This window comes from Nyctereutes procyonoides, unplaced genomic scaffold (genome assembly GCF_905146905.1).
Source record: "Nyctereutes procyonoides isolate TBG_1078 unplaced genomic scaffold, NYPRO_anot_genome, whole genome shotgun sequence".
Lineage (NCBI taxonomy): Eukaryota > Metazoa > Chordata > Mammalia > Carnivora > Canidae > Nyctereutes > Nyctereutes procyonoides.
The window spans coordinates 3874152-3893863 of NW_026575136.1; the positions used below are offsets into that span (position 1 = coordinate 3874152).

General features: G+C 33.6%; 1 protein-coding gene across 1 annotated transcript in view; it reads right to left on the bottom strand.

The window, feature by feature from the left end:
* The window catches only part of LOC129495604 (low-density lipoprotein receptor-related protein 1B), a 1831349-nt gene that overhangs the window by 16659 nt on the left and 1794978 nt on the right, over positions 1-19712 (bottom strand). Inside the window, exon 86 of the mRNA XM_055303278.1 lies at positions 18045-18149. Coding sequence (XP_055159253.1) covers positions 18045-18149 — 105 coding nt within the window. The remainder of the gene's footprint in view (positions 1-18044; positions 18150-19712) is intronic.

The following is a 19712-nucleotide window of genomic DNA, read 5'->3' on the forward strand; positions in this document are numbered from 1 at the left end:
TCTGTACTGTTGTAATCCACTGCTCCCTACCAGTCATCTTCAGATAATTGTCTTCAAGGAAGTCCTTCGTGTACCTCCCAAGATTTAAAATAAATGTTTAAATGTTTTTTTAAAGTTTATTTATTTATTTATTTTAAATATTTTATTTATTTATTCATGAGAGACACAGAGAGACAGGCAGAGACACGGGCAGAGGGAGAAGCAGGCTCCATGCAGGGAGCCCGAAGTGGGACTCAATCCCGGGACCCCGGGGTCACACCCTGAGCCCAAGGCAGGAGCTAAACTGCTGAGCCACCCAGAGATCCCCTAATTTTTTATTTTAGGGAGGGAGGGAGAGGGGAAGAAGGAAAGAATATCCAAGCAGACTCCTGCTGAGTACAGAGCCAACACAAGGCTCAATCTCATGAGTCATGAGATCAGGACCTGAGCAGAAACCAAGAATTTGATGCTTAACTGACTAAGCCCCACAGATGACTACCTGCCTTTACTTTATTCCTTACCAGCACAAACACTTCTGTGTCATTCCTTTTACACTTATTCTATAGGTTGTTTCCTACTATCCTTAACTTTAGGACAATACAAATCCCCTTCTTTTTCTTATGTGTTTACCACTATGGCAGTCTGAATTATTTAACATTTTTAACACTGGTGAATTTTAACTAAGTATTGTTGGAACATGGAGAGAGAGAGAGAGAGAGAGAGAGAGAGAGAGAGAGAGAGAGACTTATTTATCTAAACTATCTTTTATCCTTCTTTTGTTCACATCATCATATAAAGATATTGCTTCTGGCAGGTTTTTTTATACATTTTTTTTCATCATGATAAATGTACTGTTAAATCTCCATCTTCTGTTTCTCCCACCCTCCTGTCCACCTCCCCTGTGGTAACCATTAGTTCTCTATAGATAAGAGTCTGTTTCTTGGCTTCTCTTTCATTTTTTCTTTGCTCATCTGTTTTGTTTCTTAAATTCCACACATGAGTGAGATCATATGGTATCTGTCTTTCTCTGATTGACATATTTAACTTAGCATTATACTCACTAGCTCTATCTATGTTATTGCAAATGGAAAGATTTCATTCCTTTTTTATGGCTCCTAGCAGTTTCTTGAAGTCAATAGCTGCCTGGTAAAGTGTTATAGATTTTACAGTTTTTGACTTCTTCCCTTCTCTCTAAGGCTATTGACGTTAAAAAGAAGATTATTTACTGTTGCATTGTTTTCTTAATCTTATTCTTCCACTTACATTATAGCTATATGTATAAAATAGTCTGAATTCTAATATATTTTGTGATATTTCATTATGTTCTATATTAGTATGGCTAGCAAACTGAAAAAATTGCTAAAATTGAAATTCTAGAGTCCCATATACCAGGGATTTTCATTAAGCAGCTTGGAGTTTGGACCAGAAATCTTTACTTTGACGAAGTGATTCTGATGCAAGTAATTCACCAATCACACTTCAAGAAATATTTGAGACAACTTATTGCTATAGTCCCATAGACTTTGTCCTTATATCAAATATTATTTGATCTTTTAAAAAAATTTTTTGGTGAGAATAATAATATGCATGCCCAGCATGATTATTCAGAAGATTAAATTATATTGGTAAAAGTTCTTTACATAGTATTAGAAAGCTGAGTGAGTTTTTGATTTTGATAACTAATTTTCATCTGAATGTTACTATATAAAATATGCAGTTAGTTGAAAAGTAGTGTTTAGAGGACATAGTTAGTAGTTACTGTGTCCTTTAAAAATTTGTGAAATTATTGTATAGTTATAATATACTGTTTCAATTGTAATATTCTGTATCACAAGGGAATACCTTCATGTAAAGGCAATAGCAGAACAGATATTACTAGGAAGAATAGTAAACATTTTCAGAATATCAAAATCAGTTAGCAAATATAAAGGGGATAAAAAATAATCTCTAAAAGGAACAGTTTTTACATGTAAGCATAGATACAAGACATATAATTAAACTGACCAAAATACTGCTACCTCTGAAGTAGTACAGTGATTGAGAATTGAGAATATTAGATACAAAATATGACAGGTGTTGTAAAATCTGAGATACTACCTTTCACTGTATAACAATGATCAACTTACATGGACTACAAATGTCATTTTGCAGAAATGTGGTGTAGAGTCACCTGCTTTGGGAGAAGTTCAAAATAAAATAATGAGATTAATATCTACTCCCTTTTTTCATCAAATTTAAAGATCATGGGACTCTTCTGATCAAAGTAAAATTCAAAGGTGAACCTTAAAGTAATTTGGAATTGAATTTCTCCTCCTCGATATACGTGCTAGGCTACCCTTATTAACCATGATGATAGAGACATTCAGGGGAAAAAAAAAACTCACAGGGGAAAAAATGGCACAAAGGGATTAAGGAAACCTTAGTAAACTTGTGCATTGTGTCATGCATGCTTTAGTGTTCCAAAAGCTTCAGTTAAAATACTACATTTTGTGCACTAGATTTATATAGTACTATTTCCATATTTATGTAAAGAAAATTAAAAAAAAAGCACTGGCAAAATACTTTGTCCAAATAATTTGGCAAATTTCTGGTGTTGAAATGACTACATTTGCATGGTGTTCCTCACTTTTACTCACTTTGACTCACTATACTGTTGTGTAATTCCCAGTATTTTTTGTGCCCTCTACATGTGAACAGTAGTTTGTAAGATGTTATATATTTAGACAGATATTTATTCACCGGTTTGTTAATTTTATTGTAAAACACTTTTCAATATTTCATTGTTTCATGACTTTCTGAGTTAAAATTATTTCATATACACATAATGATTCATATTTTTTGTAACATGCCCCCTAAATTTCCCGTACTCACTTTGATGTGAAATTTTGCATAAGATCCAATTAATATTTGCTGAACTTTGTGCCAGATCTTAGGATAAGTATATTCATACAAAAAATACTCTTACTCACTCTTGTAATAACCTAGGAGTTGGAATTACTATGTGAAATGAGGATGTGCATATTCAAATAATTTGCCAGGAAAAAAAATAGCTTAAGTAGAAGAATAAAATGTGATGTCATTATTTCATTATTGTTTTCTGCAATAATGCCATGATCATTCTAATTCAATGCAGGAGTAGGAAGAAATGCTTTTCTTTAGTCCCTTATGCCCAGGAGACTACCAACTTCTCAATAAAAAGTCAAAATATTGTCTGAACAAAAGGAAATAGTGTATTTTTTTGAGTCATAGATTTGTAAGAATTACCACATTGGCTCAGACCTGTGATCAAAATGTTTAACATTCTGTCTCTACCAGTGAAATTGAGGAATATATTATTAAAGAGTGTTTATATCCTTCTTGATATCAATTTCACATCTTTATATTGGTTCCAAAATATTGTACATGTGTCTAATATATCTTTAAAGATCCGTTATCTATAAATTCATCTATATTATTACTCAATCCACTCTTGAACTTCCAAAACTATTGACCCTATATTTCACTTATTTGGTATTTTTTACATACAATTTTGCACTACAATTTCTATTTATGCAGTACTATTCTCAATCTAAATTTAACTGTTACTTCTTACATGGGAACAGGCAGGTATTACCTTTTTTTTTTTCTTCAGAAAGCTTAAGGCAGTAGCTTAAATTTATGTTTGTTTTTATAAGTATACTTGATTCTACTCCATAAGAATATAATTCATTTTTTTAAAATATTACATTAAATCATTGTGTTATCTAGTACTGATAAGATTAGTAAGACAAAACTAATCTTACTTTAATATTAAGAGAATTCGATCAGAAAGGGTTCTTGGTTTGAGAAATGGTAACGTGATAAAGTAAAAAAAAAAAAGAGAGAGAGAGAGAGAGATATTCAATAAAATCTGACCAGTAATTGTTTTAGGAAAAGTAAAAATTAATAAGAAATTGAAAAGGTGGCGATGAAAGAAATAAAATTAATAGAATGGATTTTTTAAAGTGATTTATTTTAAGAAGTAAGGTGGAATAAAAAAAGATGAAATCTAGTTTGCCAAGTAATTACCCATAAAGGGAAGTTTGTTAAGATTGAGTGGTTTAAGTTAGAAATGTTTAAACATATAATTCTGCACAGGCCACTTGAGCAGAAATGGCCACCAAAGTGTGAAATGATGACTGAATAAATACTAAAAAAAAAAAAAGAAATCTATAGTAATGGAAAAGTTTATCATCTAGATATTCCCAGAAAATTTTATTGAAAGCAGATCTGAAAAGCCTGAGGTGTTTTTTAGACTGAATAGACAATTTGTACTTCACTGAATACATTACATGCACCGGATAAAAAGGAATAGGAATAATAATAAAATTAGTGTTAAGTAATATGATGGATGTAACTAAAGACATAAAAGCAGGCGAACGTTAGAAACAGTGGTAATAATGCTATAGCTAAAGGTGAGAGGAAAAACATAATGTATGCTGTAATACAATTAGAGGGCTCTCTCTACACATTGCCAAGACAAAAGGCCAATCCTACAATTGTCTTAAAAAACTACCAAACCATAAGGGGTGGAATTCTCTATGCTTAGTGCCATGGACACAAAGTAACTATTTTACCACCTGAATATTTTGTGATTTAGCACAAGATAAAGGTGAACAATAAAGAATATTTCTATTAAAAAAAAACACCTCATGAATGCCCTTCTTATTTCTTAGGGCTTTTGTGTGGTACCAGTGATGAAATTTGAAACAAATTATTATGAGGATGTCTGGCATATCTAACTGTTACATTTTTAAGTATCATTCAAGATACATTAATCCCATGCAAATCTGAGGCAATGGTAGGAAGATCTGGAGGTGTTATCACAAGGTTTTGAGTGTATGAATGTCTTTAAGTCCAATATAACTTTAATTCTCTAAAAAATATATTTAATTTACTTTCTATTGCATTACTCATATGCTGGGATATTGATGTTAGTCAGACTAATTTATAGCTCAAATCACTGAAAAACGATTCTGACATGAAAATGGTCTTCTGCTTTCTGATACTTCAGCATAGCCTTTATTCTACTTACAAGACTACTACATGTTCTCCAAAAGCTAACATGCAAGCTTCCCATCAATCATTTGTACTTGATTAAGGGACCCTGTGTTAGTATCAATATCAGCTTCACAATTACCACCTTTCAGCCTTCCTCAAAATCTAGGACCTAAACTTTCAAAATATTTGTTTTACATTTAATTGTTTTTAAAAATAAAACAAGTAATCAAAAAAAAAGAGAAACATATGAGATAGATTGAGAATGATTTGCTAAAGTCAATCAGTATGAATTAAACAATTTGTATATCCCATGTAGATGTTAGTCATACAACAGTCACCAGGTTTGTTCAACATTTATAGAATCATGTTGTAGGCAGAAACAAGGAGACTTTAGGACAAAAGATGCCCATTAACACATTTCTTTCCTAATCCAAATGTTGATTACTTTCTGACTGAAGGTAAGAAGGTTTATGCAGGCAATGGGTAAAAATTGATTTAGGAAGTAGAGACAAATATCTTCAATAAATCTAAAATGCCATACAATATTACAGTTACATAATTTTACATTATGGAGAAAACTGCAATTTGGGGTTATAAATATTTTTATTCATTTGGTCAGCATACAATCATAAATATGGTATATTCTATATGCATATTTCCATATGGTAAGTATCTAAAACATGCATTTGCCTATAACTATGCTAGATTGTGATGAACTTAAGGTGGGGATTGTCTATTATTCATCTTTGTATTCTCCCATTCCTCTCTTTTTTAAAGATTTTATTTATTTATTCAAGAGAGACACAAAGAGGCAGAGACATAGGCAGAGGGAGAAGCAGGCTCCCTGCAGGGAGCCAGATGTGGGACTTGATCCCTGACCCCAGGATCACACCCTGAGCCAAAGGGAGATGCTCAACTGCTGAGCCACCCAGGCGTCCCTGTATTCTCTATTTCTTGAGCAGTCTCTGGCACATGGTCAGTGTGTGTATGTTGCCATTTAACTAAATGAATGAATAGATCCATGAGGCAGGGAAGATGCATGGTTGAACACATATAAATATGCGACTATATAGAGAGAAGTTTCATAAACATGGGGTGCTTATTTTATGAAGAATGTGTAGCGCCATTCATAAGAACTTGCTTTCAATTAGTTGTCAGTCAGTCCTTTCTCACTAAAAGGAATATTGATCCACTACGGGAAACACTTCATATAAAAGAACCACAGTAATAGGCAAATATTTTCTTCCTTCTTTCCTTCTTTTTTTTTCTTCTTTCCTTCTTTCTTGGCTTCTTTTTTCCCTACCTTCCCTCTTTCACTCATTAATTCTTCCCTTTATAAAATCAGATGATCCCATTCTAGCAACTTGGGCATGAAAAAAATTTACTTATTTAATGATACAAATTGTGTGATATTTCATTTCTTGTCTCAGGATGCAGTCAACAAAGAAATGTTTTTTCTTTCATGACCAAAATTCTAAAAGTGCTTGCCTGATGAAAACATATATATATATATATATATATATATATATATATACACATATACATATATATACATATATATGTATATATATATGGCAATTAAATGTAATTTAGAAATGTTTTTTCTTTCATGACCAAAATTCTAAAAGTGCTTGCCTGATGAAAACACACATATATATATACATATATATATGTATATATATATATATATGGCAATTAAATGTAATTTAAGGGCAGCCCTGGTGGTGCAGCAGTTTGGCGCTGCCTGCAGCCCAGGGTGTGATCCTGGAGACTCGGGATCGAGTCCCATGTCAGGCTCCCTGCGTGGAGCCTGCTTCTCCCTCTGCCTGTGTCTCTGCCCCTCTCTCTCTCTGTGTCTCTCATAAATAAATAAATAAAATATTTTTTTTAAAAGTATTTAAAAATAAATGTAATTTAATTTAAACTATTGTCTGAAATTAAAATGCTGGTATGCAGGGATACAAATTGCCATTTGTGTGAATTTGGAATCAGACAGACCTGTATTGTAGTCTCTCCTCCCCTCCTCATAGGCAATTCACGCATTTCAGTTTTTTAGTTTATAGTAACAGGAAAGAGAGAATGATACTTCCTGCTTTGTCACACATTGGCCATAGATATCGCCTCATATGACATCACCTTTGTTTTTCCCTCAAATCCACTTCCTTTTTAGTTTGTTATCTATTTTTTATGTTTTCCTTTTACTGCCTCAAAAGATTTTTCCTTATTCCTTCCTTGTTTTTTGCAAGGTAAGTTGATTATTTTAAAATCTAAAAAAAAAAAAAAAGCTTCCTTGGTATATTAGATGACATAATGATGTGTATAAAATTTACACATCATTTAACTTAATTTAATGCAAATGATGATATGAATATTAAATTATTAAATTTAAAGGCTGTATACCTCATGCCAATATCTACATAGTTGTAATGTCTGATTTGTATGCTCATTAGAAGAAGTATTAGGCTTAGGATTTTATACTCCTTTAACATAATGACTTCTGTCTGTTACTGCCGTACTATAGAAAAGGAGAAAGAACATAATTTTCTGAAATAATGATAGTATAAGGAATCTTTAATTATTTTTTTACTCTGAAATCAACGTTGGTATTTTTTTTTCAACATTGGTATTTAAACCATATGTGTCCGATCCTTTTCTGGAAAGTGTATAAAATTAGAGGGGGGTCAGGTACGAGGCCTTAGAGTGACTATTTAGTTTTCTTGACTTTTCCCAGCAACGGAACAGGAGCAAGAAATAAGCATTTGTTGTTAAAAGCATCTGAAATTGTTATTGTTTTCTATCACAGTAAAATCTGGGGAAAGCAGTCTAAATAGAAAAAAATATTTAATTGTTAAAGAAGTAACATTAACAAATGAAAATATTATGTGGTTATATTGTGGTTTCTTTGGTTATTCTGATTTGCTGATTATGTGAAATCATATATATGATTATGTGTCCCCAAATCAAGGGAAGATAATGTGAGAACATCAAAGCTTTATAACTGTAGCTGCCCAATATATATAACTCTGTAGTAAATGCTCTTTGTTAAGTAGTGCCACTGTACTGTCAAGGCGAAACTAGACTTAAAAACTTGTACAGAAAGATGTGATATCTCTATTGTGTGTTTTCCCCACGGCACTGCCGGCATGGTGAAAGCTAGGACAAGTTACAACTTGTTACCTGGGATCATATAGGATAGCTATTGATGTGACAGCTTTTCTTGGCCTTACTACTCCAAAAGACGTGCACATCTCATATTTTCTGTTTTGAACATATGCCAAGGGGCAGGAAAGCAAATAAGGAATGTGCAATGACCTGACTCTTACAACGTGGACAACCAAGGCCCCTAAAGTTGAATTGCTCAATACCCCTGCTGAAAAGTTGTGATCTGTTTGAAATCACTCATGACAAGTTCCTTGGTTCTTCTCAAATAATCTCTATGGGGCCACAAGGTCGCTGGTCCACATGGAGAAATGCTGCTCAGCCTGACAGCAAGACCACAGAGAGCAAACCCTGTAGTCTCCTTTCTGCAAGACCAGTATTTTCAGAAACCAAGGCCTTAATTAACTGCAACCTAGAGAATAATTCCTATCTCTTTAAAATTTGTGACAGAAACAGAACTCGTTATCCTCTTCCCAAAAGTCCCGCCAAAGGCTTCTCTAGTACTTGTACATTTTCCTTACGTGTTTCTCACCCTAAGGACTTAGAAAATAATGCTGAACTTTTAATAAAATAATTAGATTGGAACAATCACAAAACCAAAGAAAATATGAAACACCTAATGCAGATTTCTCTCTTAATGAATGTCCCTTTGGTATTTATATATTTGTTTTGCATCTTTCTGCATTTAAAAATTCTACTTTGAAAATGATTATGAAACTAATTCTCCTGTGTGTTCTAAGGAAATTGAGGGCAGACCCATTGTCCTTTCTTTCTCAATAGGACTTGAGCTGGGCTTTACTTACTATAGGTCCCCTCCCAGTTACTATCCGTGTACTGCTTGCGTTTTATTTATGCCACATAGCCCCTTATTTTCAATAAGAAGCACTTTAAAAAAAAGCTGCACTTTATTTTTCACCTTCAGACTCCTAGAAGCCCAGATTATACCAGGTTCTGATCATGTATGTCTGGTGTATTACAATGGCTTTAAGATTTTCCTTTTTAATTTTTTTAATGTTTATGTTGAAGAACAATACTCTATGTTCTTTACATACATTATATTTCTTAATCCTGTTGTTTCTAAAACAATTTTAGAAAGTACATGCTATTAGCATTTCCATATTAAGATGACAAAAGAGCCAGAGGATTAAAACTAAACAACCAAAACAAACTGCAATCCTGAGATATAATATCCTCTATCACTCGGCTCTTGTATGCCTTGTTTACCACAAAACACTTTTAAAAAGTCATTTTTTTAAAGTCATTTTTTTAAATTGAAAAATATCTTGTCCTTTTCATTGCAAATTGGGATTAATTTTTAAATCTCTCTTTCTCTCTCTCCTTTTTTTTTGCAAACCCATAGCTTCTTGTTCCAGCACAGCACCATGTCATCAAAATCTTTCTAAAACATTCAGATGGCTGTGATATTCCATATTTCAAACATTATCAGTGTTCCTCTATTGCTTATGGAATGAATTTCAAATTTCTCGCTAAGCATTCTATATTCCTCAGAATTATTTCACTGTCTAATATCATTGTCCAATCCTCCTTTATAAGCATTATTTATTTACATCACTCAAATCCCCAGAGCCCCTGGCATGTTCCTTCTTCCCTCATCTTTTTCTTCAAATAGACTCACAGGCCCTCAAGGGCAGGGGCTATATCTTACTTTCCTCTTCTTCCCTGTCTATTTTTGATAGAGATTCCCAGACTAAAAACAATAAACAAACAAAAAGCAAGGAGAAGAAACAACAAAAACAAATAAAATTATGTTTTTCTAATAAGTTAAGATGTTGAATTAAACCTACTTAGATCTTTACAGAGAGCTATTTAACCTGGATTCCAGAACACTCAGGAAACACCTCAGGGTAGCATTAGATGGTATCATAAAGGTGAGAAAGAGAATAACAAATCATGATAAGATCAATCACTTTTCTCTTTTTTTCCTGACTCTTGTAGTTTTGAAAATTTAATAACAAAGTAGGATGTGGTATTATAATGATGACAGAAAGATGATCATATCATAGGCTGTCAGATCTCACAATACAATATAGGCACCAAGACATTATTTTTTAGCAACATTAGCTAAGAACATACTATGTGCAGAACATATGCTAGCTATTAGGGCAGAATAGATAAATCAGACACAACTTCTTACTTGAAGGAATTTACAATCTTCCAGAGAGAAACAGACATACAAATTTAAAGAAGCCATAGAGTGTACAACAGACAACATTCCCAGGCCAATTTCATAGAAATATGTTCCATGTCCAAAGGCCACACACAGATGAGAGGTCAATTCTAGCCATAAAATTTGGAATATCATAGTGGAGTATGAAAAATGGAAGCACACACACATACTCTCACACACGAATGATCAAAGAAAGGAGATAATTTCTTTGGAAACCATTTTTTCCTAAAAAAGATGAACAACAACAACAAAAAACCAGATACCCATATAAATCTAACTAAACCAAAAAGGAAAAAAAAATGACAAAGTAATAGATTGGGGGGAAATGCTCATAGTACGTTATTTTTAGCTTTTGTTTGAAATGAAGAAGTAAAACATAAAAACTAACGTCACTATCTTGTTTTTGACCAAATGGAGAATGGTTCTTGCCATGGGCAAGAAGCAATAATATATATTATAAGAAATGTCTTGGAGCTCTGCCATTTTCAAAACAGTCAGTGCCTGAATTGATAGGATTTCAGAAGCCATGTACTATCAGAGTTAGATCTTTTTGGTTCGCTCTTTTCAGATGGCACGAATAAGTTTAAAAACTGCCTTTTTTCTTCTCTTTTTAAAAAAGAATATAGATTATACAGAAAACTATTTTTAAAAAGTAAATATTACCCTAATTCTCCAATAAGGGATAACCATTAGCTTTTAAGCTACACAGGTCAAATATTTTTGTGTTTTGTTCATGGATTAACTCTTTGGTGCCTAGGATATTGTCTGGCTTATAGCAGGTGCTCAATAAATACTTGTTGAGGAATGGCTATAGGAAGAGAGGATTGACAGCATTTTTGTTCTCTCTGAGAGGGCAAAATATGAACCAATCAAGGGAACCAACGCCTTAGATTCTAGTTCTTATAGTCTTATATACTAGACTAGGGGTTATAATAAGAAATAAGTGAAAAGAACTATTATCTTTTGAGCTTAGGCATAAAGAGGCTACTCATACACTTAGCTATACTTTGGCATATTATTTTAAAGTATCAGAAAAATAAATCATAAAACCATAGAGAAATACTGAATAAAAATATTTAATCATGAACCACAAATTTTATGATTAGTTCCTCAGTTACTGCATAGTATGAACAGATTTTCTATTATTCTTAGTGTTGCTGCTAATGGACATTTTGTTTTCTCAGTGTCTTCTTAGATGTTTTAGAGGAATTTGGGGAGAATTTGTATCTGTGGTTGTGACTCCAAACAAATTTTAAACCAGGTCGAAAGCAAAACTTCAAATGGGACTCAGATTTAAATATATTATGTCTCATAAACTTATAAGTGAATGGTTAGCCCAAACTTATCACTTTACAGATAAGGAAAATGTGACACAAAAAGACATTAGTCACTTGCCCAAAATCATAGCTAGTGTCATTCATATATTAGATACACTTGGACCTAATATTTCCTTTTCTAGGTGTTAGTCCTAGAAAACTAATGAGAAATTACAAAGATATTTAGATACACGTTTGTATCTTTGGGGGGGGAAGTTAACACAAGAACACAAGAACAAAACCGCACACTTAATAACTGAATGATACATGGTTAACTATATAAAGTAGGGAAAATGCAGACAATGGGACACTGGGCAACCACTTAAGAATAAAAGCGTCTAATTGTGTTAAAAAACTGAATGAACAGAAACCAAAAACAATAGTGGACTTAGACTGGGACTTATACTCTCAACTACCTTGTTTCTCAGAACTTTGGATTTGGACTGAATTACACCAGTGACTTTCCTGGTTTTCTCTCTCATTCTCTCTCTACGCGCGCGCACACACACACACACACACACACACACATCCATCTTGGTTCTGCGTCTGACTAATGTGATACATGTAGTTATATGTAAATATATATAACATATAATATACATATATATATTACATATTATAAAATACTTTCCTCATTAAATTTTGATTCTTTTCTTCTGAGAAATTTAGCTAAGCCCAAGTCAGTTAAGATTTACTATTCACTTTCCTTGTGCCACATACAAAGGGTATCTGAATTGAGACTATTAGGATAATAAGAGGTAAATGGAAAAAAGGAGAAGCATTTCAATTCAATGAGCTGTTTGAGCAGAACATCTAAGAGTGGAATGGTCCTGTGGTAATGTGACAAGGCTGTGTGTGTGTGTGTGTGTGTGTGTGTGTGTGTGTAAGTATGCTAGTAGTGATGGGAGAAGTAGGGTAGCTACAAACGTGATTTTATTATTGGAAGAGGAAATGTACTGTAAATATTGCTGGGAGATAATGCTGTGAATGTTTTAAAGAAAGTTAAATCCCATATAAATGAAAGTCTGACCCTAGCAAGTTATCTTAGATGTAGGAATACACAGTTAACTTGATACTGAGTTGAATAGTTCTTCACAGTATTGATTTTTAAACCTCACAACAAAAAACATATAACAGCCAAAATATTGTCAAGAAAGCACACATTAGATTTTTTTAAATTTGGTTTTAACCTAAGCGATATCACTTACTTTAAAAATATCAAAACTCTCTCAAAATAAGCATAGAAAATCCTAGATTTTATTTTTCTCTAGGATTTTCTGTGGAGTTTTCTTTTTCCTCCATATGTAGTAATAAGTGAAAATGTCCATCAAGAGACAAAAGTGAAGGTTTTCAAAGAACAAATCTATTTCTTAACTTGAAGGCTACAGTAATAAAATTTCTATGTGGAAAAAAAAATCTGTCACCTTCATAGATCTGAATACTTCATAGACTTTCCAAATGTGTATTAAGTCCTGCACATTCAAATAGTTTTCCACTCTATGAAAAAAAAGAAAAATGTACTACCAACAAAACTTAAGCCAGCACTATATCTTATTTTTTTAAAGCAATTTTTTGTTTCCAGTAAGGCTTTTAGATGAAATAGTACACACTAGCTTTTCAATAAAAATACGTGACCACTACCAATTGATATCTGAGGCTGAAATCTGTGTTTCCAAAAAGCTCCCCTCATAAGGATAATTGACTATTAGGAAGATATCCCAAGGGCTTAATATTCTCCTGTCACATAGAACTTTCAAAACATTTCCCTTAATGGCCATCCAATGGCAAAATCCAATAAACCATTTATAATTTCGTATCCTCCTTAAACTGTTTGAACTTTCTTTTTTATCTTTTTCTTCTTTCTTTCTTTCTTTCTTTCTTTCTTTCTTTCTTTCTTTCTTTCTTCTCTCTTCTTTCTGTTGATATTCTTTCATACTCTCTACTCCTTTGAATTGAAATAATCTACTTTGACAAGTTCCCTCCAATTTCTATTTTTTTCTCATTTACTTTTGTTGATTCCTTTATAATACAGTATCAAACAGTAGTCTTTTTCTAGATTCCATCCTTAATCCTCTATTCCTCTTCCTATAAACCCACTCTCGTGTCATGGCATAAAATGCACCTCATCAAGTGGCCCCAATATCTCCCTCTAGTCTTCTCTCTTCCTATTTTGCCACATAGGCTAAATTCTGTTCTCAGCAATCATCACCTTACTTTCAAACCTATTCTCTATCTCCTTAAAAAAAGATTTTTAGTCATTCCCCATCTGTACAAATACTATACATTTTTTTTTTACTGTGAAACTATCACTTCATCTATGAAGCTTTCCTCTCTCCAACTAATCATCATTAATCGATCTCTATTGAGATGTTTTCCCACAACACTTTGGTCTTATTTCTTTTTTTGTTTCTTAAGTTTGTCTCAAATGTTTATTTAAATTCCAGTTAGTTAAGGTATAGTGTAATATTAGCGTTAGGTCTAGAATTCAGTGATTCATTACTTACACAGAATGCCCAGTGCTCATGCCAAGTGCCCTCCTTAATTCACATCACCCACTTCACTATTATAACAATTGCCAAATGGAATTTTAAGTTTTTTAAACCCATTCATCTACTAAAATAAATTTTAAGTTCTTCAAAAGTAAAAACCATGTTGGAATTAGTATAGCATAAGGAGAGTAGTACAGTGTAAGAGTTATAACCGGGGCATGAACTTCAGAATCAAAACAAATGTTGTTTGAGTCCCATTCGTTCTTAGTATGTAACCTCAGCGTTATAGTCTGTAAAATGAGGATAACAATTACATGATGATGATGATGATTATAATAATAATAATAACAATAGCATAATATTCTAACTTTACATAAAATATATAAAGTGCCTAACATAGTGCTTGGCAGAAAGTATTTGCTAAGTCAGCTTTAGCTCTTATTATCTTTCCGAATTTACATAGGGTCTCTTTCATTATAGGTTATCAAACATTTGGCAAATGAATGAATGAATGAATGAATGACAGCAGAATGTCATTCTCTCCTCTATGCTTCTTTTTATAGCTTAAGATATTTGAGGGATTCAGTAAGAATTACTGCTACCATCAGAATACATTTTAGGTTGTAAAAAACAGAGGCATGGACAAAATTTCCATAAAACCAAATGCACATAGAGACTAACATATGCAAAAGTAAAACAATTTTCTTCTAAATCTTTCCAATTAATGTATTTTTCCTCACTGAGTTTAGAGAACAGGCTGATTATCATCTTATAAGGCCAGGTGCCTCTGATGATACTTGGTAAGAGTAAAAAGTGGAGAACATTTTTGTGGGCTGCTAGCCCATGAAAAATGGATTCTGGGGATACAGGGGCATTCTGTGGGCAGGCATAGTCCTACACCTATTTATGGGAAGGAAGGAGGGTGGGTCTGAAATGTTATGTGTACTTTGCCTGGACATAATGCAGAGGGACAAGATTAATGAAGACTGGGCCCCAGAATAGGCATTACTGGTGTCCTGAAAATGAAGTAACATGGGTACCTAGATCAATGTTTGGCTAACAATCACTCTGGACTTAATAACTCTGAAATATCCACTAATCTCTTGCCCTTGCTCTTCTTTCCTCCAGTTGCACTGCCCAGCTTCAAGTGCCCATCACTTTTCTCATGAAGTCATGCCAAACCTTATCAGGTGGGGCCCTTACAGCTGGTCTTCAAGGCTCTCCCACACACATTAATGAGCATCACCTTCAAAAGCCAACTCCTTCATCTCAAGCCTCTGCTTCAAATCTCTTTGGCTGATCATTCATTTCAGGATCCTATGCAATCCCTTAACTTTGGCATAAATAAGATTCTAATTTATCTTTTCAGTTTTGTGTCTTTGTGCCCCTCCCCCTCCCAACTATAGTTACCCTTCATTCTAGCTATATACAACTACTCACAGTTCCCCAAATAAGCCATTAAGTCTCACATCCATGTCTTCGCTTATGCTATTCTTTCTTTGCAGAATGGTCTTCCCAACCTCACTGTCATGAACTACATAAACCACAAAAGATTGCCTTTTCTGTTAAGCTTCCATTTCCCATTCTGAACAAATCACTTGCCCTGATAAGACTCCAATGCCCTCTCTTTTTTACCTGTGTTCACACTTATATTATTATAGGTTAATTAGTTGTGTGTGAATTTTCACCCCATTAGTTAATGAGCTCCTTGATGCTGGAGGTTAAATTCCATTCATCTTCACTTGTCTAGGATTTAGCATATTTTCAGGGTCAATAAATATTTGCTGAATGGCTGAAGGAATTTAGGGTGGAGCCAGGTTGAGGTAGAACTGAAGAACCTCCTCTGTCTTCACTTACACAGGTGCAAACCTGAGTATGAATGAAAAGTCAATGCCTTAAAAGATCAGTTTACATACACTTTGTAGACTAATATTTAAAGTGTTATTTTTGGATGTAGTTTATGTGGGAATATTGGTTTGACATATTCAAATATCTTCTAGAAAAAAAGAAGGAATACCAATTTTTCCCTGTTTAATTAGTTTAATCACTTCTCATATTTTTTTGGACAATTATCTAAATAATGACATTTTTAAATAAAAAAATAGATTGTGAACAAAACTGTAGAGTTTTGATAATGAAACATCTGAATTTCAATACAATTGTGCTTCAAGACCATTACTAAGTACACTGTGACACCACCATGGGGTTAGTATGAGGTGCTAGTCATGGTCTCTGTTTATGAGATGGGATATAAAGGGGGATGTCACATATGATCCATCTCTAAAGCTCAAATACAAAATGCAGAAATAACTTCCATCATGATGAACATTGACAGTTACCCCAAAGGTGGTCCCTGAAATTTCTCAGAGCAAATAAGTTTATTTGACATGGACAAGTTAGTTGAATTAGGAGAGAAAGATTTAAACTATTAGGAAACAAAATTTTTACCATATACCTATTTCTTCTATAAAGAAGTCTTTCTGGTTAAAGAGTGTTCTCGGTGAAAATTTGGGAAACAAAAGAATGTATTATTATTTCATCAGCACTTGAAACGAAAAGTCAGTTACTGAAAAGAAGCCACTATTCCAAATATAGTATAGACTATAGCAATAGGGTCTAAAAACCCCGCTTCTGTACTTCCCTAATTAAATGCGACTATTCTAGGAAATGTATTTTTATTAGACAGTTCCATGAGCTTTTTCATTCCCTCTGTTATATTTCTAGACTTTCTAGCTGACTGTGGCGCATACACTTGTCGGTGAGCGAAGCAAAGGTTAAGTGTGTGTGACACAGATGAGCCCCGAGATTAAGTATACACTGTGAAATGCATGTGGATGTTCATGATTTAAACCAATGAACTGTGGCCTGAAATGATGTCACACGAAGCGCAGTGGTAAAGTGGAAGGTTAAACCTACTTGCATCTCGGCTCATTAAACGCAGTTAAAGTGCAAATCCCCTCATTCTGACAGTAGTGATCACAAGGGTTCTCTTTCTGGTCACAGCGCTGACTTTTAAACCCCACAGAGCATCTGCAGAATTTCAGTAAAATACAGCTAAATAAAGCGTCTGACTTTTTTTTCTAAATATGTTTCAAATTTATTTCGTACAGAGATAGTAACATATGAATAAAACTTTGTAAAGTACGTTCATTTCTCTCTCATTCACACTCATCACATACTGCTCTGACAAGGTGGGGACAGAACGTGGATGTGGATCAGAGGTAGACGTCATCCTTCTAGTGCAGCGGTGATCAAAGAAAACTCAAAATAGAAACCACGTAAGTGGAATGGTTTTATTTCCAGTTGTCCATCATGGACAGAGGGAAGAATACTAAATTATAGATTTTCTCACAAGCAGAGAATCTCCAATACATTCCAAATGTTTAAAAACCCGGATTCAACTTCATGAATTCCAAAGGAGACAGGGGCTTACTAGGCTGACATAATATAACACTCTAAACCTGATACAAACATCAAATAGCATTATACATTTGAAAAGATACCTCAAGTTCTTTTGAAAAGAATGGATGTAAGTACCAAGTGCTCACAAATATGATTATGCCTGGGTTTCCCTTATCTGAATAAGGTCAATGAAATTAGAATAATTTTCCCTGGCATTTCCAACTTCAAAGATCTGTGAATGTCTTTAATGTGTATGATGCTAATAACTGAATGAGCTCTTCCTTATGAAATCACTAGCAAATTGATGAAGGAGGAGATTTTGCAGCACACGAGCCACTGAGGGACAGTACTTGATCAGAGATGTCCATGAAACATTCATTTAAAATGGATTACCCCCTCCACCACCAAATAAAATGGAGAACAATAGAGGAGGGATTCCATGTACATACAAAGTCATTCCACAAAGTGCCCACAACATTATACAATACTCACAGACACACAGGTACATTTGTCTCAGGGTCCAGCTGGCATGTGCCACCATTGTAACAGTAGCCATCACATAACTGACAGCTAGAGGCAATCTTTCCATTAGTGCAGCTGCAGCAACAAAGAAAAAAGAAATCTCATTGTTACTGGCATCATTATTGTTGAAAGCTGACATAAACTCTCTGCAGATGAGAATATTCATCATAGAGGAGTAATGGAGGCCTGGCTAAAAGTAAGTTTTCAGAAAGACAGACTTCCTGGAGGCAAAGTTTTTTTTTTTTTAACAAAATGATGAAAGACAAATGTTTTCTTTTAGTAATTTTCAAATTTTCAACCCATTTGCTTAATATAAAATTTTAATATAGCTATATGTATGTGTGAAAAAATATGCTCTAATGTCTATCACTTACACTACAGGGAGACATTAGCATTCATTTATTCCCTTTTCATATAACTAGGGTTTGGTGACATTGGTGTGAATTATAAATCACATGATCAAATATTCTGGAAGCAAATGCTTCAGCTATTTCTCGTAAACTGTAAAATCTGGTCCAAAAAAACTGTTAGGAGTTTCAGATTCCAGGTTTTGTAAGAAAATATAGGATTATCTGATAGTCATTTTATCCCACTGTTTCTCTTTGATTATGTATTGTAATTAATGTCAATTTTTTTATTCCAACACACAAAAATCATGGTAAGTTCATTGAAAAAATAAACAGTAGTGTTATAGGAACAATATGTAGGATGGCAACAAGGTAATGAGTTAGGCTTTCTTGGGAAAATTATGGAAACTATTTTAATTCACAGCACATTACATGTCTGAGATAAGAATAAACACTATGGCTATTGCTATGGAAAAAAAAACAAGCATGACATTAATGGGAAAATACAGAAATTTCTTACTTGCTATGTTATATTTTGGTATAAATGAATAATATTAGATTGGACATTGAAAATTATTGGGGGAAAAGACAAAAGTACATCCACATTCTAAATTAGCAAGAGATCTCTGATATGAGAAATAGGATGATAGAATCATATAAGCCTTGGCTCAAAGCAGAATTACAACAGATCATGCCACTATTCTGGTTATGAGATCATGTTGCACTAGGTGTCATGAAGCAATCAGTGGTGTCACCATAAATCTGGACATAAGCTTGACATGTAAATCAGGTTGCAATATCACTGATCACTTTGATCCTCTCCATGATGGACATCTATTGTGTTACATCCATCACAGGGTAATTCCCAATGATCAGCTAGATGCCTAAAATGATCAGTTAGCGATCCTGATTAATTCATTCCGTGAATGTTTATTTCACCTCATGTAGGTGGTGAGGCTGCTGAAAAAAACACCAAATGGCTTATCTTTTTTCCAGGTGTTTAATTTAAAGGTATTTTTTAAGAGCCTAGATTTTAAAAATCACATTTCTTTTCAAGATGAACAGAAGCAATGAGTCAACTATGCACACACTCTAAAATGGAGATATGTGAATGTAGAGCCAAAAATGAAGAAGGAAGCAGTAGTTAAAAGTTCCTAAGATTTAGCAAAGAATGCCTTAAATCTAGAGGCCTTGAATATGGATACAAAGTGAGACAAGTATACATTTAATGGTATTGGTGTCTGATATGTTAAATGGATCTGGATTTCCTTGTCCCCCATCTCAGCCTCCT